Raw genomic sequence first — 25,416 nt, 5'->3', positions numbered from 1 at the left:
GTGCAGGACGTAACTTTTATCCACGTGGTTCACGGAGGGTTAACTTCATTACATAGTAGGTATAATTTCTGTTGTTTTTTTTTAAGAATCGGTGATAAGATGAAAGTTTAACGTGATAAAAGCAAAATTGTGAGTTTATTCTTTAATTTTTTAATAAATATGTCTATCGTGACTCTACAGTCGTTAGTGGAACCTACTGTTTAGTCTTGGTTATGAGGGATTGTACTTGTAGCTTACCTTCTCTTTATACAAATAAAAGAGTAAGCTTACAACAATTATTCACAATAAAATCTCTAAAGATCCCTTAAATTTCACAAAGTTACTAAACAAGCTGACAATACTAAACAAAAGTTAAAAGGACCAAAACGTTTAAAAAATGACAAAACGAGACTAAACTTCGATTTCCTAAGGATGTTTCCAATTTCGTACAGACCCAAAAGTTTGCTTTGAGTTAGGTTCAAACTAAATAGAAGTTCAAATTCCTTACAAATCCCTTAGAAATACATTCCAAGATAGCTTATATTAATTTTATTAAGGTAGTCGATACACAGTAACTCTAAGCGGTTTCAATAATTCTCTTCCAAACATTTTTCTTCAATAAATTGGCCAAATATATATTTCAATTATGGTAATTAGAGGATGAACGTCAACTTAATTTAACTTAAAACCCTTGGAGGCCGCTGTAATATCAACCATTTTCGAAAAATCTGTTCTCATTTATTGACACGTCTCCCACAGGATTCTGAATGAATAATTCATGAATAAAAAGTAAAAACGGAGAACCGAATTCAGGTTTCATCCTATTAAAAGGGATATAGAACACTTGCGTACTAAAATTAAATATTACCGGAGTAATATCTTGAAAGCGCTAAAACAGTTTTTCTGTAAATTTTTACTCTTAAATTCGGATAGAATAAAAACGTTAAAGTAAGTCCTATTTATAATATAATATTTATTTTTTAACTGTAATGTCATAAAGTGGATAGACTAAAATTTTTGAGTTTTTGAATCGAATTAATTTTTTTTAATGTTTCAAAAGCTTCATTATTCTGGCATAGGCTATATATTTTATGGAATTATGGTAAGCAGTAGAATTATTTTAATGGAGTTATAGAAAGGGAAAGTAAAAAAATTATCTTAGGTATTTTTATACCTAAGATAAATTTTAATAATATTGTGATTTGTCACAATAATGAGGATGAAGGAAAAGTAATCCTTAAATGAACGCGTATTTGAAGAGCTATAGGCACATTAACTAGATCTATTTGAAAATATCTTAATTCACGAATGTACCTAAATCTAACCGAAGATCAGCAGGTACATATAGAAGTGAAGAATCAAATAGTGAATTGTCAACTAAATCTACATTGACATGATATAAATATTAGAACATCAAACGAACATAGAGCTAGAGCAATCAGCAGTCTTTAGCGATATTTTATTGTAAACGAAAACTCGTATTCAGTGTTTTTCAGTATTATAACATTGCATAGAATATTTTCGAACGCACTAAGAACAACGAAAGCCTGCTCTACGCATGTTTACACTGGAAGAATTTGACATAGTGGGGTTAGAATGAGCGTTCGCTCGTTTTATGTAAATGTTAACTGTTATAATATCCTAACCTTTCTTCTACGATCAGCATTGCGTAACGGGCTGAAGTTGCACTTATTCACTTTAGATATAAAAAAAACATTTTTAAAACGACATTAGTTTGTGTTACGATTTTATGAAAAAGACGATATTAATAAGAACATATTAAATTAATTAAATCATACGTCGGTTAATCAGTTCGTTGATTATTAATTTAATGAGGTCATGTAATTGATAATTAACGTAACATTATAGTAATTACTTTTCCAACAGGAAAAATTAAATATTATTTAAAATCATCATTTCAAATTAACATAATGTATTCTGCATACTTGAATGGATGCTAAAATTTATACGCTTTGGGAATTTTCTTTTCACAGCCATAAAAAAGAAAGCTTTTTGTTTAATTTCATGAATTTCATATTTTTGTTGACCTTGACCATTCTAGTTGTTATTGCATCTTACTTAATATAATGGTTACAAGTTCAATCGTAGGTATGTAGGTACAAAAATACACCTAAGTGTCTATATATAATTATTAATTATCGCATAGTTATAAATACAAGATACTCTATAGTTCTCCGTACACCCCAGTATCACTTCACTGTAAACAGAGCATAAAATTTAATGCATGTTTAAGGCCCCCTTGTACTGACAATTTAGGCATTTTAGGCACTGAGACGGCTCGCGCCCGCGTTGCGCAGGAGCCGGCGCGACATGAACTCCGGTGACCTAAGAAGGCGGGCGATTACGACACAGTATAAATAAATCAGTAGTTCGATTTTATTTGCTATCGTGGGAATGTTGTTGATAAATAAATTCACTACATATACCATTAAGCGAGCAATATTTGCATATTTATATACATATATTTGTTTGTATTCATACAGTGTGGAAATTTTCGATGTGCCCTGAAAGGAAAGTACTTGAAATACTAAGGATATCAAATTTTTCTGAAAGGAAACATTCCTTTATTTAAAAAAAATAGAACTAAATTCAAAGAGTATCTAAAATTCACTTGCTTCGACTGGGAAACGAAAAATCTAATTTTATTTTTCAAATCGATAGAAACAATATAAAAGATAATTTATTGTTTATTTCTCGTAAAAATATTTGCTCTTAGAAATAAAAATATCATGGAATCGAACATTTTTATTGTGGCATCAACATCATATGTAAACATAAAGAACGCTACTGGTTTTTTGGTCTATTTCATAAATACATTTAAAATTTAAAATGAAACTCTCGTTCTGGATAGGTACATTAATTTATTTTCTTCTGAAAATATTGGTAATAATAATTAAAAGTAAAACAAATAAAAAAGGCAAAATAATCAATTAATGAATATTATTGTATACAATATCGAACCTTTTTAAGAAATGTATAAAATACTTTTTTATGAATTATGAATTATTATTATCATACATAATATTATGTTACCGGCAATATATTAAACCCTTCTTAGTAAATGTATGTTATTCCGAGAAACGGTCGGAATGATATAAATTATATTCGTCACATCTTTAAATCTGAACTTTCCTTCAGTAGCAAGCACATTTGCAAATGTCGGTGGTTTTTGGGGTAGCGATTATCCAATATGAGGTCAAAACTAAAATCCAAGATGGCGCCGACGAAAATTTGAAATGTTTTCGTCATGGGTGTCATTTTCAAAGAGTTGGAGTAGCTATTAATCAATATGAGGTCAAATCTAAAATCCAAAATGGCGCCGACGAAAATTTGACATCATGTCGTCACGGGTGTCATTTTCATGGTTTTGGGGGTAGCTATTAACCAATATGAGGTCAAAACTAAAATCCAAGATGGCGCTGACGAAAATTTGATATCTTTTCGTGATGGGTGTCTTTTTCATGGTTTTTGGGGTATCTATTTACCAATATGAGGTCAAAACTAAAATCCAAGATGGCGCCGACGAAAAATTTGAAATCTTTTCGTTATGGGTGTCATTTTCATGGTTTTTGGGGTAGCTATTAACCAATACGAGGTCAAAACTAAAATCCAAGATGGCGCTGACGAAAATTTTACATATTTTCGTCATGGGTGTCTATTTCATGGTTTTTGGGGTAGCTATTTACCAATATGAGGTCAAAACTAAAATCCAAGATGGCGCCGACGAAAAATTTGACATCTTTTCGTCACGGGTGTCATTTTCAAGGTTGTTGAGATTGGATTATAGTTTTGACCTCATATTCACTAATAGCTACCGCAAAAACCATGAAAATGACACCCATGACGAATAGATGTAAAATTTTCGTCGGCGCCATCTTGGATTATAGTTTTGACCTCATATTCACTAATAGCTACCGCAAAAACCATGAAAATGACACCCATGACGAATAGATGTAAAATTTTTGTCGGCGCCATCTTGGATTATAGTTTTGACCTCATATTCGTTAATAGCTTGCCCAAAAACCATGAAAATGACACCCATCACGAAAATAAGTCAAATTTTCATCAGTGCCATCTTGGATTATAGTTTTGACCTCATATTCGTTAATAGCTACCCCAAAAACCATGAAAATGACACCCATGACGAAAAGATGTCAAATTTTTCGTCGGCGCCATCTTGGATTTTAGTTTTGACCTCATATTGGTTAATAGCTACCCCAAAAACCATGAAAATGACACCCATGACGAAAAGATGTCAAATTTTTCGTCGGCGCCATCTTGGATTTTAGTTTTGACATCATATTGGTTAATAGCTACCCCAAAAACCATGAAAATGACACCCATGACGAAAAGATGTAAAATTTTCGTCGGCGCCATCTTGGATTATAGTTTTGACCTCATATTCGTTAATAGCTTGCCCAAAAACCATGAAAATGACACCCATCACGAAAATAAGTCAAATTTTCGTCAGTGCCATCTTGGATTATAGTTTCGACCTAATATTCGTTAATAGCTACCCCAAAAACCGTGAAAATGACATCCATGACGAGAAGATGTCAAATTTTTTGTCGGCGCCATCTTGGATTTTAGTTTTGACCTCATATTGGTTAATAGCTACCCCAAAAACCATGAAAATGACACCCATGACGAAAAGATGTCAAATTTTTCGTCGGCGCCATCTTGGATTTTAGTTTTGACCTCATATTGGTTAATAGCTACCCCAAAAACCATGAAAATGACACCCATGACGAAAAGATGTAAAATTTTCGTCGGCGCCATCTTGGATTTTAGTTTTGACCTCATATTGGTTAATAGCTACCCCAAAAACCATGAAAATGACACCCATGACGAAAAGATGTAAAATTGTCGTCGGCGCCATCTTGGATTGTTGTTTCATAAAAATAATAATTGTCATACTCATACAGATGAACCAATATCATAATAGTCTTCCTACTAGTACTTCAAAACTTTGCCGCTATTCCTATTCAACAACCCATAATATAGAGGATCTCAGGCAAGGTAATTTTTAAAACATAATAATTTTAAATTACAAATAAACATTTTTTCTTTCTTTCTTTCTTTCTGGTAATTGTAATATGAAACTTGTGTTGATTTGAAGAATAAAATGGAAAATTTTATTTTTTTACATTTTTAGTTCTTTTGATTCCCGGTCGAAGAATATGAATTTTTGAAAATCTTTGAATGCAGTTCTATTTCTTTTTAAAAATAAAGGAATGTTTCCTTTCAGCAAAATTTGCTATCTCCAGTATTTCTAGTACTTTCACCCAGGGCCCATCGAAAATTTCCACACTGTATTTAGTATTTACAAACAAAATATATAAATATGCAAATATTGCTCGTTTAATAGTATAGAATAAGAAGTTAATTTATTTACACCAACAATCCTAGGATAGGTAATAAAATCAATCTACTGATTTATTTATACCGTGACGTGCTCGCCGTTTTACTCGCCGCTCGGTTCTAATACGCGAGCGGCGACTACAACGTGGTCGGGAGCAAAACTAGCACAGGTCCTCCTTCGATGACGTCCGGCTGGACTCTGGCGGCACTGACGTGGTGCGCGCGAGTCGCATTTTACGTATTATATTTTATATAGAAAAAAATAAGGGCTAAATTATAAATCTATCCAAAAATTTCCCTGTAAAACCTGATTAGTAAATGAAATGTAAAATTTTCATAAACATAGCGTTCCCCTAATTCTCATAAAACTGATTATGCTTTCAAAATCGATGTTACTTCTGATTTTTTTTTGATCGAGTTAAATGTTTAATATTGTGTTTTTATCCAAAAAAGTCACTAGATCAAACGTTTATCTGTGCTATATATTTTTTTAGGATTTTAAATATGATGATTTCTATCCAAAAACCATGATTTAGAAACATACATTTTGAACAAGGGCGCCTTAATTAAAAATATGTCACAACTCCCTCTCGGATAGCGAGGCCAGATCCCCTCGTATAAAAGATTACGATAGAGACAATTGTCTTCCGTGTCTATTCTCGCATCATTAGCTCGCCAACATCAAAGCCAATTTCAATGGCTTAGGGAGATATTTCTGTGGGTTAGACACTGGAGATATTTTCTAAATATTCCATTAAACTTTTGGGCCGCAGTAAAAGTTGCTCAACGTTGTGTTTTATCATTGGCTATTCTCGGTTACTGCAGTTTGATGTGTGTTCGCTAAAACACAGAAGATAAATTGATAAAGATCTATCATCATAAATAATCATATAAATGGATCGAGTAAGTTTTAAATTATTTGTTGATGAAGCATTGACGTTTTGCAATGAAAATGTAATAACATTCATCAATTTGTTATCGTTTTTAGGGTTCCGTACCTCAAAAGGAAAAAACGGAACCCTTATAGGATCACTTTGTTGTCCGTCCGTCCGTCTGTCAAGACCCTTTTTCGCAGGAACGCGTCGAGGTATGAAGCTGAAATTTATATCAATTACTCAGGTCTACTGTCCCTTGAAGCTGTGAAAAAATCAAACTTCTAAGCCAACGCAATCAAAAGATACAGCCGTTTATGCCGCAAATTTTCAACACTTGCAAGGGAATCAAAACCTACAGGGTGCTTCCCGTGAACTCAGAATCTTGAAATTTGGTACGAAGCAACGTCTTATAGCATAGATAAAGGAAAAATTACGAAAACCATAAATTGTACTTTGTAAACCTTGCAGGTTTGTACGGAACCCTCGGTGCGCGAGTCCGACTCGCACTTGGCCGGTTTTTTTTTAAATTTATTAACGATCAGCATAAAAAGTCTGTAAATATTTGTATATCTCCTTTTTTACTTAATCACTTAACTTTATCACGTAAATATTTTACATTATATAAACTTCATTATGTAATTGGTTAATAAGTACTACCTTCCTATACCTACTTACTTCATTTCAAATACATACTTCAATGTTAGAAAGTGATATATTTATGAGAGAGGGCATACACTATTTAAAACACAAGAGACAAAGAGAATAGTAAATTGGACAGTGCTTGGAAGCGTTAAAATATTGCGGTAATCTTTTAGCTTTCCTTATGATCGGGCTACACGGGGCTAGAAGCGAGGTATGGCATTTAGTGCATAAGTTCGTGCATTCGTTAAAATCTTGTATTATTTAGTACGTCGAATGTGCTGTAACTGAAACGCATCATTCATACTAGGATCGTCATTTACGAGTTATCGTGCTGACTGAAATACGATATGATAAAGCGGTCGCATGATGCGTCGACGTTCTGTCAGACTGATCGTATGCAATCATTGCTATATAGATGCCAGTTTCAAAGTAAGTAACACGTTTTAGTATTGTATATGGACTCGACAAGGCAACCATGACTGCTCTCAAAAGATTTTCCAACATAGTTACGTTTTTCATTGATGCCCCGCTGCTATTGGTCGTAAAAGGTCGTACGTACGTGATGTTATATAAAATATCCTTCATAGATAAATGTACAACTCAAAAACTGTATTTCAACTAAAATATAGTTCCTGTGATATTTGATAAGCACGTTCAACAATACAAACAAATAAAAAAATCTTCGGGTTTATTAGTTATGTCCATATAACTGATTACCTTTTGTCGTGTGTGGACGCGAACTTGAATACGAAAAATACATGTTCAAGGCAAACAACCTTTACAATTTTTCAATTTTAATTCTTGGAACAACCTTGAGTGAATTCATTCTACTCACCGTGGAAAAAAACCTTAATTATACTCCTTTATTCTTAGTTAATTGTAAGCATGTAATTTGTGCTTTCTTTACACTTTTGTTCCTCGGCAACAATGAAAATAGAATGTTAATTAAGAGCGATATTTTGTAATATTATTCTTGTATTATGTTTCTATATCCTTAAAATGTTTCACATGTTTATATAAGTCTTCCAACCAATTTATTTGAAAACAAAGCCGGCGTTGAGACAACTATTTATATTCAAAGAAGTTTGGCAATAATATAATGTGTATACGTGAAAAGGTTTCATACAATTCTTAACCTCAATAAATACCGTTTAGGGAGGCGCTTTGAACGTATTACCCGGGACATGAATCACTATAGGTGAGCGCGTGTAATAAGGTATGTCCCGCATTTCTAGCGGAGTCGGTTGATAAACATGTCCCGAGACATTCGAGAGTTAATTATGTATCTAAAAATATAAACCGCTCGGAAGAAATAGCTCCCTTGGGAATCGCCGGCTGTTCACCCAACCCCTTTTTTATTTTGGAAGTGTTACATGCTAGAAATATGATAGATGTGTCACATTAATGCCGTATGTCAAAAATTACATTTCACAAATTGTTCTACAGATGAGTGATGCACATTAAAGACATTCATATGTGTCGCTTTAGATGAAATAAAGATGCGTTAGCTAAAACTTATTACTACAATAAACTTTTTAATGTCTGCGCTTATTTTACATTTTGTTTTTGGGACGCATTTTGTTATTTAATACTTCAATTTATCTCTCCTAGTTTGGTTATTATAAAAATAAATAGAAGTGAATGGTCGTTCTGCATATAAATTCAAGCGATAAAGGCAGGCAAGATTCTGAAACGATGCTTACAATAACCCCGACCGGGAATGTAGGTAGTTATCTTGCTATATAAATGACGAGCGCGTACATAATATTATTCTTGATTAAAATATTTTTTTAAACAGTATTTCGGAAAAATTTCATCTCATATATTAAACGTTTAAGGAGGAATTACCTGCTTGCATTAGCATAATAAAGAGATAGGTTATAACTTATAAGATTTTATCTGAATCATAAAGGCAATTTCCAGAGAAACTAATATACTATTGTTCTATATTAATTATTTTCCATTCAAAACAAGTAATTCAGAATAATGCGGAAACAGGAGACTAAATGCGTAATTTAAAAATTATATTCCAAACAAAATATTTACCTTCTATTTGACCTATTTTCTGAGAAAAATAAATTCCTCCACAGCTTTCGTTTAAATTCAAGTGGAAATAACATCATAAAACATTTTAAAACCGTTCGAAAACTGATTATTTCTTTTATAGCAAAAAGTGCTGTCGAAGAGAGTTGTCGTTTTCCCTTGAGAGCGATGCTATCGGAACGGCTGCAGTCGTTACGTCACGTTGCCATGGCAACGATGACGTATGTTATGCTCGTTTTATTATATACGATGGGCTTTGCTTCCGTTTGTGCTTTACGACTTTTTTATTTGTACGTGTAGACAGACTAATTGTGTATTCTTTAAGCATATATAGCAAAAAGTAAAGTTAAACTGAAACCTTTAGATAATGCATTAAGTTTAACGGACTGGTGGTATTAATACAATTCGTGTAGGTTAAATAAAAAATAACAATAAGCAAAACATTCAAAAGTAGATACGGTAGTGATCATTCGGCTTATTCTAATGACTCTTATAACTGCATACCAGTAGGTACCTAAATGTTCAACTGATGTGCATTAAAGCAAGAAGAAAAAAAATGGCTAAAATACGAATTATTGCTCCAATGTAGATATATGGCAATGGCAATGTTGACTTACTACTTCCGAATGTTCCATGGTTAAATCTTTAAGCTCTTCACGGTTTAAGTTTCTTTGTGGTAATACAGGGTGTCCCAAAAAGTAGTGATGAACGGAAGCTGGGAGGTAGAGGACCTAGAGGGCTATCCGAATCACCCCCATATATTATGTTATGCGATTTTTCGTATTTTCGGAGTTATGACGTTTTTTTCAATTTTTCACCTATCGCCGAGTACGATGATATTTTCACTCATGGTGACGTCAATTGTTGCGCTAGATGCTTGATTTTTTTTTTGTTTGCTAAGCTGAAAGATAGGCCAATTCAGTATGGTAACATTTACTATCGTTAGATCTTCGAATGGAATAAAAAAAAAGAATAAAATGCCAAGAAAGATAAAATTACCCAGTATGTTCACCACTTCAAGGGCCCGTAAAAAAATAAAATCACATACAAATAAAACGTGCCGGGTGGCGTATCTATACCTACTTTAAAAAAATCATTGCAAGCGTTCCTACAGCTACATGATATTTCATAGCGTTACATCTGTGCTTATGGCCTTTCACGATACTTCTGAATGAATTCATATACCTACTTGAGTTTGGACATTATAAATAAGCATATAGTTTAGTAAAATATGACCATCACGTAATATAACTCTCTGCTACGCACAACTGTAAGCCAAATGTCACTGTGGTATTGAAAGCGAACGCAGTCGCGAGCGACAGGCACAGAGATTTTCACACAGAGATTTTCACACAGAGATTTTCACACAGAGATTTTCACACAGAGATTTTCACACAGAGATTTTCACACAGAGATTTTCACACAGAGATTTTCACACAGAGACTTTCACACAGAGATTTTCACAGAGATTTTCACACAGAGATTTTCACACAGAGATTTTCACACAGAGATTTTCACACAGAGATTTTCACACAGAGATTTTCACACAGAGATTTTCACACAGAGACTTTCACACAGAGATTTTCACAGAGATTTTCACACAGAGATTTTCACACAGAGATTTTCACACAGAGATTTTCACACAGAGATTTTCACACAGAGATTTTCACACAGAGATTTTCACACAGAGATTTTCACAGAGATTTTCACACAGAGATTTTCACACAGAGATTTTCACACAGAGATGTTCAACAGAGATTTTCACACAGAGATTTTCACACAGAGATTTACACAGATTTTCACACACAGATTTTCACACAGAGATTTTCACATGGAGAATTTCACAGAGATTTTCACACAGAGATTTTCATGTGATTTTATTTTTTTACGGGCCCTTGAAGTGGTGAACATACTGTGTAATTTTATCTTTCTTGGCATTTAATTCTTTTTTATATTCCATTCGAAGATCTAACGATAGTAAATGTTACCATACTGAATTGGCCTATCTTTTAGCTTAGCAAACAAAAAAAAAATCAAGCATCTAGCGCAATAATTGACGTCACCATGAGTGAAAATATCATCGTACTCGGCGATAGGTGAAAAATTGAAAAAAAAAGTCATAACCCCGAAAATACGAAAAATCGCATAACATACATGGGGGTGATTCGGATAGCCCTCTAGGTCCTCTACCTCCCAGCTTCCGTTTATCACTACTTTTTGGGACACCCTGTATACTACTCAACTTTCTTCACATAGTTTAATAAAAAAAGGAAAAGAAAAGCTAATAACCTGACAAATTCTGAAAATCGTTTCTACTCCACCTGTAAGTATAACAAAGCATTCCAATAATAAATCTTAATCAAAAACATTTCTTAGAAATATAATCTTGGCTTTAACAATAACATCAACACCAATACACTTCACTTAATAGCAAACAACAAATTATTACCTCGAAGAAAACTTCAGCTATAAAATGTGGTATCATCTTAATAATTTCCAATTACTTGTATAATGAAACAGCCGAAATAGCCTTTTTAGCGTAGTAGATATTTATTTAATGTAACGAGGACATAAAATTTGTTATCTCAGCACCTAGAACAGGTGTACTGCTCTTACAAAGGCTATAGATTACCTACCTACGGTCCTACGTTCTAAATATATTGGACAGATAAGATTATTCTGCTAAGTAAATACGATTTTTCGAATATATTCTAGGAATGGAATCTCAAATAGTTTATTTGACGCGTTGATTTTATACGCAACACCCAACCAGTTAATATTCAGGTTCGTGGTTACAGTCAGTGTGGGGATATAATATATTTCTGACAATATTGTGTTGACCACAATCTTACTATCATGCTCGGTATGAATGTATGAAATTATATATAAATTTATTACATTTATAAGATCCCCTTATCATTTATTTAAATAACAAATTTCACGCACACTTTGTAAATTTCTAAAATTGTCAGATGACGTGGCAATATAAATTGCTTATTTAAAAAAAAAAATAATTGGTATTTAAATATATAAAAATCGATTCTCTTTTTAAGAAATAAGTTCCTATCACGAAAAGTATGCAACGGAATTCCATGCGGGTTTTTTTAATAGATAGATTGATTCAATATGTTATATTATCTTATTGCAGTCATCCGAAGCTAGGGCGGGTCGCTAGTTAAAAACAAAACAAAAACATCCCCTAACAATTAAACTTACATAGAGTTAAGCTATAAAATAGAATATTCAATTATTTTAACATGCTCTGGACTGGACATTTAAAACTTTTTAAACATTTAATATTAAACTTTCGCAACCAACTATTTTATTGCGATTTACCCGACCCGCTTAATTTCAAGGGTCCGCTAACAAGTTTATTACTCTAATTAAGTTCATTTAAACTAAAGCCAGTAAACTAAACGGCGCGATATATTTTAACATGTAAAAACAAATAGGGTATAAAATAAAAGAGCTTCACTTGAGGCTATTCCGTTAATGGAATTCTGCAGGAAGCGACGTCAGAAGCTGAAAATTGTGTAACGCGTTCGCCGGTGTAAGAAAATGTTTTTACGGTTACAATGAGCCCTCTAAAATCTGAATACGGAATCCTTTTAACCTCGTGTCTCTTGGGCCGTTCAATGCGTGTAGACATCCTTATACAGTTTCCAAAATATATTGTAATATTTTTTTATTTCGGTGAAATATATATTTTTCCTGTTATGATATTACGTCATGGAAATGAAACTAAGAACTATCGAAATTGAATACTTTTCCTAAACTTAGAATGAAAATAATCTCTTGTTTTCTTTTATAAAAGCAGGGCGAAGGGCATAAGGGCATTAAGGGCTGGAGTTGGAGGAGCTATCAAAAGTTTAAGTCGCGAATATTATATATTGTGTTATTATATCTACGTATAAGTAATTAGCATGTTAAGTGCCATTTGTATACTTAATTATAATTTGATATAATGTATATTGTATGTGTATATTAAATTGTCTTTATTTTAATTCCATTAGTAGCGTTATAGCTCTGGTAACAGATGTTATAAGTTTTAATTATAAATACATTCTCAAACAGATGCTCAGATAGCCCGTTATGAATTTAATATCATTTTATTCATAAATGCATCCTTTAGTTTATGCTGGAAATAACCATTTTTTTATATTTTCCTTGGAGTTAAAAATAAATAGATACGTTTTAAGTTATTGTTCTTAGCTGTTAATAAAGAAAATAAAATACATACCCAATTTAAAACAGGAATAAGAATGCTCTACATTAAAGCAAAAATCGTAACTTATACTTTATACTTTTAGCAGTAATTATTGAAAATACTAATATTTGTTTTTTTATTGTTTCAGATACGATCAACGTTTAGAATATTCCGTTAAAATATAAAATGATTGCCTCATCTCTATACATAAAAATAATAAGTTACAATACATTATCATCATATTAGTATTTGTTGATAAAGAATTAGATTTAATTTATAATTAATTAATAGTTAATATTCTCAGTCTATAGATAGGTATTCTGTAATGTTGGTAGCATTAAAGTACAAAAACGTAAAAGGCAAAATTGCCAGAAACTTAGTAAGAGATGAGGCGGTTCCGTAAAACAAAGTTTCACTCCCTCGACAAAATGCTGCGGAATTTCTACGTGGCACTTCTTCTCTGGAGAATCGATTGTCTCGTCGAAAGCACTAAAGGTAAAATCAAACTTTATTCTCAATATATATTTCAGGTAATTCAAGAAAATTCTATTGTGGTTAAAGTTTATAGTGACTGTGACTAAGAATAAACTGTTAAGCTCATAATTGATCAGACTCGAGTATTAGGTAAGTATTCCTCTACTCGAATCGAAAATTTATTAATTCAAACAATCCTTTACTCGAATACTGATTTTCATACCACCATAATATCATTAACATTATTACAAAGAAATACTAGCTAAGTGTGAATAGGTAGGTAATGTTGTAAAATTTAGTGTGATACAAAAATGTTACTTAGATAAAATTTTATGACAAAATATTTCGTAACAGCAGAAAAGTTTATCTACTGAAATAAACTTAGCATTACCTATGCATTTCCAAATCAAAGTAATAATCATCCCACGAAAAATATACGAGCACTTTAATGGAAAAAAAATGTATGTATATAGGTTGTATAATGTATAGATAGGTATATAGGTTGGTAACTACTATCTTCAATTCTTGAACTTTGAATTTTTTATGACATATTCACGAGTTGAAAATATTGTGACTTCACATTTCAAAGAAAGCAACGATATGTTTGCGTTTCTTGCGACTTGTAATCTGCATAATGCAGAGAAATGTAAACCACTGCAGACCTGAGATCACTGTCTTTTGTTTTTCTTTTCAATGCCGCTGCTTATTTTGATCTTTGAATGGTTAATGAAAGAAATGCGTCTTTGCATTAACTTAATTCCTTTTGCATATAAGTTCCGTTTTATTAATATCAGATACAAAAGTCTTTAAAATTTTAACGTTTATCATTAGATATAAATTTTAACGTTAGCCTTAAATAATTCCTTTATTTGATTAAATTTAATTGAAGTGATGATAACTATCTAGTCTAGACATTTCAATGAGGTTACACAATGTTTGTCCAATAGTAGCAAACCGTTATCATAAATAGCCTGTACGAGCAAGTCGCACATGTTCTTAATCAGCTATCATTTTCATATACTTAGTACATATTGATCTGAACATTGTATGTGTAATAAATACATGTACTTAGTCTAAATTAAAAATATTTCGAACACTTACACTAAATAAAAATTAAGAACAAAACGTAGGTACTTTTATTCCGCGTTGAGGTAAATACACAAGCAAAACATTAGTTGTTCTTAACACTACTCTCTAGCAATTCCAAAAACGTGTCAGTTTTATGAAGCGGCAGCGTAACTTGTACCTTTACAAAAAGCACCCGGATTCCGGAAAACAATAAAGGTGAGTTTATCGCGAAATGTGTATAAGCACGAGCTATAAACTTTGTTGACTAGTGGTTACAAATCAGAATTGTGACGCGGGTGTAAAAGATTCATGTTGTAGGATCTTGCTGAGGTGTTCCCCAGAGGGTGACAAAATGTAACGAACCGCGGCCTCATCCTTTATGTCGTTGATACATTTTTCCAACAGCGAGCAAACGAATCTTGTCTTCGTATAGATTATTTATATTGTACCTACTACACCCTTTGTTGCGGGAAGGTATGCTGATTGCTAGTGGCGACCCCTGTCAGACGGAAAAATTGCAATTACAATGAAAAAATGTGGGCTTTACTCGAGATTAATGTTCGACCTGCTCGTTTATTTTATTGCAAAGTAAATTGTAGTGATTTTTGATTGATTTCTTCGTTTTTTGTATTGGTCTATTCAATTAAAGATTAACATTCGACTGCTTTTTAGTAGTATTGAGCTAAGCTTATGTTATTTACCCTTTGCTTTGATTTTGTATCCAATCACAAAATACGAGTTTGTGTTCAAATAAAGTTTGACGCTATCGTATTAAGGAAAAGATCGTAAAGAGAGAAGGTGGGCCGGAAATACGTAGGGCTCAAGAGACTTCAAAGGGCAACACTAACAAAGACCAAATAACATTAACTTTTGTATTTAGACAATAACTTAGAAGTGAGAAAAATCGCCCTTTTGCCTGCCCGTTTTTTATATTTATTGGAATACTACGAAATTGGTCGGTACGTGGTCTTTTTGATTATCAAAAAGGCGCATTTAATAAATGTTGTATTATTTAATGCATAAGTAATATTTCAGTACTACCTATTTAACTACCTACCAATAAAAATTCAATTATTAACGGTCGATTTTTCAATGCTTGGATAAAACTTATCCGTCAAATAAAGTATTACACGATATTATTAAAATGTCACGTAAACTGTCAAATACGGGCAATTAGAATACGTTTTTAAAATGGTAGTTTTATACATTATTCGACGAATAAGTTTTATCCAAGCATTGAAAAATCGGCCCTTAGTCAAAATAACCGCCTGATTTACCGTTCTAATAACATTGTCAACAAGTTTTTAATAAACGATGCTGTTCAAAGTAAATTCAAGTGATATTAAATGATGCTACAGCAAATGCATGCGTCGTTTCCCAGTCCCATCCATACTTAAAGGCTGCTATGTAATTTAGGAAGCCAAATATTGACGTGGTCTGTTTGCAACCCAATCACGTTGTAATAGCAGTACGTACAAGTATTTGTAAATATGCGGAGTATCTGTATGGTGTGATTTATCTATCCGTTTCGAATTTAGTTTTATTAACGTGTAAATAATTTTGAGTGTTAAATAAATTTTGTATATAATATAGAGCATTTAAAATTGTTCTATAATAGATAAGAAACAAAGAAATAACATAGTATTTTTAAGTGATATTGAACACTTGCTCTGGTGAGAATTAAATCTAATGCTTCTGATATTGCAATGTAGAAACTTCTAGACTCGGGACACATCGTATGATACACGATAGATGTATTGCCTTTCATAACAATATATCAATAAAAAAATACTCCTGAATATTCAGTAGTGCCATTCACTGCTGAAACGTTTTAATTGATGGGATTTATTCAAGTGGAAGTCGTCTTATGTAGGTAATTAAGCAATTACTGCCATTTCTAGATAAAAAATATAATAGTGAATATTATATATAGCGTTATGTATAACTTTCCAGCGAATTCAATTATTGCAGTCTTACAATCTCTTCTATTTATGGGAATGATTCAATTCTACAGGCTTCCAATCTGTTAAATTTACTCATAGTAAAATTACTGTCTTTTGTCAGAATATAGCCAGACAAAGCCACCCAATAAAATTATTTTCTGGAAAAATGCCTCCAATAAAATATTACGTATATTTCTTATTACGTTCCGATATTATATTAGATTACTTTTTTGTGACTAAATTAAATTCAGTCTCGCCACTTTTGAGAATACCTTTGAAGACTCTATTAGAGCAGACGTCTCGATCGCCATTTTAACGAACTCTAATAAAATCTATCACGTTTTCAATAAAGCCTGGCATTAGTTGGAAATTTAAAGGAAGCATTTGTTTACCTTAAAGAGTCTGCGGGAAAAAGCTTCTCACTAATTCTGAATTTAAATGCATGAGATCGAATTGGTTCACGCAGTGAGCAGATCCACAGTTTTTCGATTAGTACTGCTTAGTCTGCGTTTAAGGCAAAAAGTGGTATTTTTTCCAATACATACGAAACTTACGTACACTCTTATCTACGATCATGATCGGTATGAGTATGGATATATGATTTAAATCATTCAACGATATTTCATTTTTGATTATAATGAAGCAGTTTTAATACGCCTCTAAATTATTTAAAACTTAAATCTGTATATTAGGATTTAAATTGGAATAAAAATATTCACTATCTATCATTGTTCATGTTTAACATAATCTACAAACGTTAGGTCTGTGTTTTTTGACATGATTTATGGTTTATTAGCAGTGTGAAAGTAACAGATGTCTAGTGCACGCGCTATAATAGGTATCGCAGTTTTGAATAGAGGAGAGCTGTCGTTACCATAAAGTGCCATTGTGGAACCCCACGAGGCGCACAAAAAAGAGCTCTTTCTAATTGTTTGCACATTTCACGTCTCTCTTGGGCACGGAAACAACCCCTGAGTATAATAGTGCACGGGATGAAGTTTGTTTTGTGTAAATGTTGATCGATGCTGTTCTCATTATGCATAAATTATAATATTGATTCGGCAGTATGTAGTGGATGTGCGTGGCATAATTCACGTGCGCAATTATGAAGATAATTTCAGTACAGGTATCAGTGATCACGTAATAGAGAGATATCAGAAAAATAGTAACGTATTCATGCTAACCTTGAATAATAATTGAAGAGAAAAATATGTATTTCTGGAAATATGCTTCTTCTTGGCACTATAATAATATGTAAGATTGTCATACAATTTTACAGAGTTATAGGATGTTCGTTGCGTATATTCCTTTTTGTAGCGATCCTTTAAAGATTCAAGATTTTCATCGCCTATATTTAGATGGGATTCTGTATGTATATTATGTAAGTTCAGAAAGGGGTTGGTATCAATAGTTTATATGGAATATATTGCTCACTTCTAAGATGAATGCTCTTATCCACATTGTTGGAACAAACTATTGTGTTTTCAGATCGTATTGTAGTCCTAAATAGCTGTTTCTGAACCATTTTTTCACCCTCAGTCACTCCCTTTGAGGATTAAGTTGGCAGCGGGGAAATTACTTTTTAAGAGGCTTGCCCTACCCCATTCCTTTTAATTATAAATGACTGTCCATTTCCCTTGACTTCATTCGGATACAATTTCGTTATATATTTTTTTAGATTAGCTTGGGTGTTGCGGCCCAGCTACACCTTTCTCGACCCGAAATTCCAGCGGGAGCGATCTTCAAATACCAGCTTTTTTGTTTTTATAACTTTTATGTTTGACATAATCCAATTTTATATATTTTACAATACAATGGGGCTGAAATTTGTTATTTGTAACTAATTTACATAAATATTGAAAAATTTTCATTCCAATGCGCCCTTGATTATATCTGTATTAAAATCAGGGAGGCAACGAGACAATTTAACTATTTTAACAAGGTAATCTCATTGCAATCAGGCTGATACTTTATCGGTTGAAATTTTGTCGAGATTCATTAAGGTATATTGAATGTTCAATGTTTTAATATAAATTATACTGTAATTCATGTTATGCTAATATCTACGATATAAATAACAAAAAGCAGCTGTACAGAATTTCCAGAAATATTTTTACATAATATAAAAGATTCCATCCTACTTTCACATTTATTAAACTGAGTAGGTAGCTACAACATAAACAAACATTGAATCGAGTCTATTTCCTACACATCAAAAAACATACATTCCGTTATAAAAGAGTTGTTTTGTCGGTAAACATCAGAACACCTTCGACCTTTTCAATCATATCTCCGTCGTTTCATATCGCGATCGCGTAGGGAACTTCAAAACAAAAACTAGACAGTGCAAATCAGGTCACAATCGGTTTAAGGTGTAATAAATCAGCACGTTTCCCCTCAGTATCGAGGCTATTACCGGGGGTATTGATGCGTATTCCACATAGACAAGCCCCTTTGGAACACGCAGATGTGCAGGCACAATTTGATTATGTCATTGCGTTATCCACCCTCTATAACAGGGTGTATTATTTCGTCTGCTTTTAAGCTGTGATGAAAGTATATGTTGCTTGATTGAAGGTTACGTCATCGTTATAAATTAATAACTGTAGAGGGGTTGTGAAATTTTACTAATAGGTAATAAGAAAAACTCACACGTATTATGGCACATAATTATTATGACATGGAAAAAATTGTGATCGCTTGTAAAGAAACACTTCTCTTTTTTTGTAATTTTATCCACCAGAATTTAAAATAATTTTGCTTCGTTGTTAACTAGTAAAGCATAAATGCTTAGTTGTGCTGTTTCAAGTAAATTCATATTTTGCAACCCAATGTGTTAGATTGAATTTAGATACAACCGGATTAGTACTTTAAAAGCACGCATTTCCCGTAACGCGGAGTCTGAAAACATAAAAGAAGCCGTATTTATCACCAGGCCGTACTATTATGTTGATGAGCCTTATTACCATCGGATCACGCGTTGTCGTGCCGCCCGCTGATAAATCGCGCTCATTGTCGCGATCTAACAGTACTCCATTTTGGCTAACTGCCGCTTTACTGACCTCACGCGTCCATATAGAAACGTTATCTTAGTGAACGCTAATGCGCGAGGACAATAGGCAACCAAGAGGGTAATAAGATAAAAAGCTAGCTCTCGTGCGTATGTATGGAAACGAGTTTCTTATCGCGCCAGACCGTCTTAGTCGGTATGTTTGTGATACGAAAGGGTTATTATTATTGAATGTCTTATTTTGTGCTAAGATAATACAGATGTGTGACAAGATTAACATTTAGATTTTCGCCTACCTACTTGTACAAGATACTCGTATGCTTTTCATTGTTCGACACAAAATAAAATAAAACACTCTAACAAAGAATAAACATATTATTTTTCTTATTTCTAAGAATCTAAAAATAACTTTTGTAATCCCAAAGACACAGCGCGATAATCCTTTGAAACAAGAACCGTGTTTTTATCAAAATATTTTATTCATAAAACTTTAGGTTACTTACTTCAAACGTCATACGAAATATTCGTCATAATTTTTACTCATTTTATCCACAATTGATTTTATTCTAAGCTTCTTTTTTACTGTTATACTTATTTTACTTTACCTACTTGAGACAAAACTTTACTAAAATAAAATAACAATGGTTTAAAATATTTTTGTATTTCTTAAGTTTACCATATTATTTTGTTTACCGGGATTTGAAAATAATAATAGTTTAAAAAAACTAAAAAACACGCTTTTTATAGAAACCGAACTAAAAAATGGAATAATTTTATCAAATTAGTGTATTGTCATCGGTCCTCACTCCTCAATAAATGTACAAAGTTTGATCGAAATCTGGCCGTTTTAAGTGGGTCAAAATCACGCCCAAAGAAGTCGGTTACAAACAAACAAACATACAGGTGAAGCTAATAGGTATATTAAAGCGTGTAAAAAAGGTAAAAATCATGCGAGTATCTCATCTCGTCTGATATGATCAATAATTTTTGGTTGGTCAATTGTTTAAAAGATTTACTTGTATATAGTTATAGGTATATCGGAAATAAGGGAGATTGATTCTTGCTTGTAACTTAAGTTCAATTAGTACCTAGATCAATTAGTACCTAGATCAATTAGCTCAGTCTAGAGAGTATCATATTTATTGGAGGGGAAGGTTTAATTACACGTGTATCATATTTTACCAACTTCACCACCTCTATAATATTTAGTGTCTAAATACTGTGAAAAAATTACAATATTTGAATAATTCAAATTAATTATACCTTACGTATTGTGTACATTGCATCTAAATGAGAATTCATTTAAAGATTATGAAGTAAATCGTGTAACATACACGTGTGATAGTTTATCATTAATCCACGTAAGATGTGAAAACAAGCACTATTTTTCTTTCCAAGAATCGAAGTTTCCCATTCTCTCAAAAACCGTGACAACCGTGCGAGAAAACATGAAAAATGAGAGGACGAAGGAAAAACTTTATTTGCTTTGAAGCTCCAAGTTTCAAGTATGTTTTTGGACATTCGCGTTGCAAGGATTACAAAGAGCTTGGACATAAGCCAGCATGTTACCGAGTACTTAGCGTTAAAGTTTATCAAAACTTTACATTGGAATACCGCAGACCTTGACAACGGTATTGTGAAACGTTGCTAACTTTCTTGTTCGTTATTTTGACGTTTTCACGATATTTTCGAAGACGTTCTCGAGATAGTTGAAGCTCTGCAGTCATTATTAATATTATGAAAAAATAATTCTCATAGTCGTCGTTATTGCAACAGAAGATATAAGGAAACTAAAACGATCAACTAAATAATATTGATGAGAAATCATGTCATGATCTAAAAATGTTCAATTAATTAACGCGCCAGAGTTCCACGTCAACTTCTTTTTTGATTAAAATATATTTTTAGCCACCGAAAATACATCGCAAAATCCATATAAACTAACAACCAGGGAGTTGATACAGTCGGCATTAACACGGACGAACGTCTAATTTAAAAATTTTAACTAGGCACGGGCACAGTGAACCACGCTCGCAAAGTTCTGTAGTTTGTAATACCTGGGATGCAGGGAATGCGAGTTGTGAATTTAAAAACCTTAGTCTGGTTTGAACAATTGTTTAGAGGTGAAATGCAATCCGAGTGAATAACGACTCGAGCGGCTTTTGTCATAGAATTACATACCATCCACAATCCACATAGCACTTGTAGATTGCACAATATAAAACGACGAAGGAACTGCATGAGTGCTATTACTCTTTTTCAGTTTTACTCTATGGTACCTATGTATGAATGTTGAGTATGATTCAATGGTTATCTAGGTCTTTTGCATTTAAATCATCGACAATATATTCATAGTAATATTATAGAAGCATGAAATTACCGCTTTGTAGCTCATGACGAGGAACGATTAATTTGTTCGTGCAATTTTGTCTGAGTTTATAACTCAATTTGGAAATTCGTTTTTTATATGAAATGCTTGTATTTTCCAATTGGTTAAATTATGAATAAGTGTACATATTTCATTCAGTAGATGCCTAGTTAAATATAAAATACCAAAGCAACAAAAACAAAACATGAAATGGGGTAAACATAAATTACAAATTATGTTGTTTCAACATATTCTTCATGAAATTAAAGTAGGGTCAATGTACCACTAGCTGACCAAGCACCAATACATGACCGAAATTCAAATATACGCGCCAATTTAGAAAATACGGCAGCCCCAGATGATAGTTTATTGTTTTTTCTATAAAGCAACATCATCTATAAAATAAAAACAAACCTTGCTGCCATTGGTCAGAAATATTGACATTTTTTCAACACGAAGATGTAATTAAGTAGGTGCCCCGTAAGTAATCACATTTTTACTAAGAGTTTTTTATCGGGAGTTGATTGGGAAATCTTAATTTATCTTGAATGCAATCGATTACTCTTTATATGTCTTGTTATAGGCATGATGTTGAACCATTCTGTTATAGACTTTCGGCTTTATTTTTGGCATGAACAGTTTTTCATGATTTTTAGCGGCCTGGTTATCTTTTGGAGTAACGAAAACAATTTTTCGCCTATTGTTGACCAGTATGGTCAGCTCTTGGTTCTTTATATTTTGCTAAGAAAGACTTGCTTTGGTTTGTGCTTATACCTACCTAATTTAACAAACCATATAAGCCGTAGTTAAGTCATAGCTTTATGTTGCATATTTCCAAAAGCTGACCACCGTAAGATTTTTATACCGAACTTAGTTGGTCAGGTTTCGGGGCCGAGAATATTATTAACCTTTAGTTGTCCACTTGATTTCCGTGACCAAGTGGTTTGATTTCATCAACCTATCTTTATTTATTAAATAATATATTTATTTATTAAACAAAACTAATGTTCGAAGAAGGACATTTTGTCCATTTTGAAAATGGTCAACTTTTAGAGTAATGATGGTCAGATATTGGTGATCAGTGGTCAAGTAATGGTGTTTTTAGCAGAAATAACTTTCAGAGTAGTTTTCATAAAACCTTTGAAGGTTATCAAATTGATATTAAGAACAATAGTTACAGTGAGTATTCAATTATCTGTGTCCCAAAAATAACATTGAACGTAAAACAAATAACCCGTTTTTTATATATAGCTAAAGATAAAACCGCTTAAATGGTCAACTAGTGGTACATCCACCCTATAAATAAAATTCTTCGAAATATCTTTCAACTTATTCACTCAGAAATTAATTTGTTATTGTTACTTTTTCACTGTACCTTAATTGAAACTTCCGAAATTAACTTGTATTTTAATCATAAGTTTTTTTGAGATCATTCCTATTCGCCGTATTGACGTCGCAATCTAGGTATTTCCGACCCTCTAAGATATCAGTACTTACTCTAATTAACTACAAGTTTCTTAGAAAAAATCTCATTCCTCAAATCCTCTGGCTTTTATTTATTACCTGCGCAGTTATTTTGATATCTCAACGTAGATTTTTATGTTAAACTAGATGTTCACCCCGACTCCATTCGGGTAGATTTTTTAAGTATTAAGAAATAAATACTTTTCTTGTTTCATGTTATACATATTGGAAAGATTTATCATGTTTGATGAAGTCGTATGGAAGTTATACCTACGCGTAGATACAAACATTTCGGTAATTCATTTTTATTTATAAAAAGCATCTTTAGGTAAGTTCAAGATTAACGAGATCCAAACCTTGCAACTTATATAGGCCACTGTGTAATAGAAGAGAATGAGTCAGGACTTTCAACGAATTTAAGCGGTGAACTGAAAATCAGTTACGAGCCAACTCAATAATTGCACCTTGAAAGTTTAATAACTTTAATTTACATTAATTCTCTGTGAATGCGGCGAATTAACTCTGAGGTCGGCAGACAGGACTGCATAATATTCCAATTTCACTAATCGTCTGTGGTTATTTACTCTTTTGGAAATATATGTGAGATATTTAAAGGTACGCTTAATTTGTATAATATTCATTCGAAAATGCATTACATGTGAATAATGATTATTATCCAAATTGGGTAATTAACAACAATTTAGTCCGTGTTGTGAATTTATGTCGCTGTTGGGTAATTTCGGGTCATTGATTGTCTATTCTTAATACAATATCTAAGTATTGAGTCATAGCTAATTTATCAAAATGAAATCCATACTAATATTATAAAGAGGAACCTTTTGTAGTTTTGTATGTTTGTATTGAATAGGCTCAAAACTACTGGACCAATTTCAAAATTTATTTTACCATTACTTAGAAGGATTCTTCCGAATCCGTATAGGCTATATTTTATCCCGAAAACGTAAATATATGTACCACGGGCGAAACCGGGGCGGACCGCTAGTAATAAATCATAGAGAGATTATTATAGAGACTTACTCAAATTTTAACATTTTTTAGAATGTGATGCAAATCATCAGTGTTCGAAATAAGAATGTGTGTTGATATATTATATCTATGCTCTATTAGTAGGTATTACTGACAATTCGTTAAAATAATATAATAACAATATAAAGAATGTGGCATGCAAAAATTACGACCATTTTTGGCTTCACAAAACTGTATAATGATAACCACAAATACAAAGCAAACAATGTAGCGCCCTATTAATTTACCCCAAGAATTTGTAAATTGAACAAGGCATTCGCGAGTTACCACCGACTCTTCATTACGTCCGATGAAAGCGGTGTCACCTCGCTCGTTCGTCGCAAATAATAGCCCATTCTTGCAACTTCCAAATTATTTACCCTGTCCATTAGTGTTCTATATCCTGAATAGGTACATTTTACCTGTTGTAATTTCAATACGCTCTTTATCATGCGAAATGCGAGTGCTCCTGACAGCTATTTTATTTCGGCTGTATTGTAAATATTGTGAAATTGAATCTGTCTAGGTTTGTTGTGATTGTTTTACGAAAACAATTTGCGTGCAATTTAGTAATTGTTTCAATTTAGGAGTTGTGTGTCGCTTAACTAAATCGAGTTTTGCATTTCCGCTTCTTTTAATTGTATCAAATAATTTCGTTTGAACTCGAAATTTAGTAAAAAATTTCTAATTTGATGTGACATGTGTTTTACTATTTTTGAATGTGAATATTTGTTAAATTGTCTTTATTATGTTATAATTATTAATTATAGTTACATATTAAGTCCAATGTTAGATGAATAAGGCTAAATAAAAAATAATTTGACTAGTACTTTTTAAATAGAAAGCATTTCTGTCTTAGTTATAACTTAGTTTACGGAATACTCAATTATTTGGAAACAATTGTCTTTTTACCTAGAATGTAATATTATAATGGA

At 32.5% G+C, this 25,416-nt stretch overlaps 1 protein-coding gene across 1 annotated transcript in view; it reads left to right on the top strand.

Annotated features, from left to right (window-relative positions):
- Window positions 1–13,421: 13,421 nt before the first annotated feature.
- LOC149900185 (protein amalgam-like) overlaps window positions 13,422–25,416 on the top strand; it is a 39,140-nt gene continuing 27,145 nt past the window's right edge. The window contains exon 1 of the mRNA XM_090113043.1: window positions 13,422–13,623. Coding sequence (XP_089969169.1) covers window positions 13,515–13,623 — 109 coding nt within the window. The 5' untranslated portion in view covers window positions 13,422–13,514. The remainder of the gene's footprint in view (window positions 13,624–25,416) is intronic.

This window comes from Colias eurytheme, chromosome 19 (assembly GCF_061535395.1).
Source record: "Colias eurytheme isolate Ceu_HAF_F1 chromosome 19, ilColEury1 Martin Lab GWU primary, whole genome shotgun sequence".
Taxonomy (NCBI): Eukaryota; Metazoa; Arthropoda; class Insecta; order Lepidoptera; family Pieridae; genus Colias; species Colias eurytheme.
Note: the sequence above shows the minus strand (reverse complement) of the source record. Positions and strands in the feature narration are given on the sequence as shown.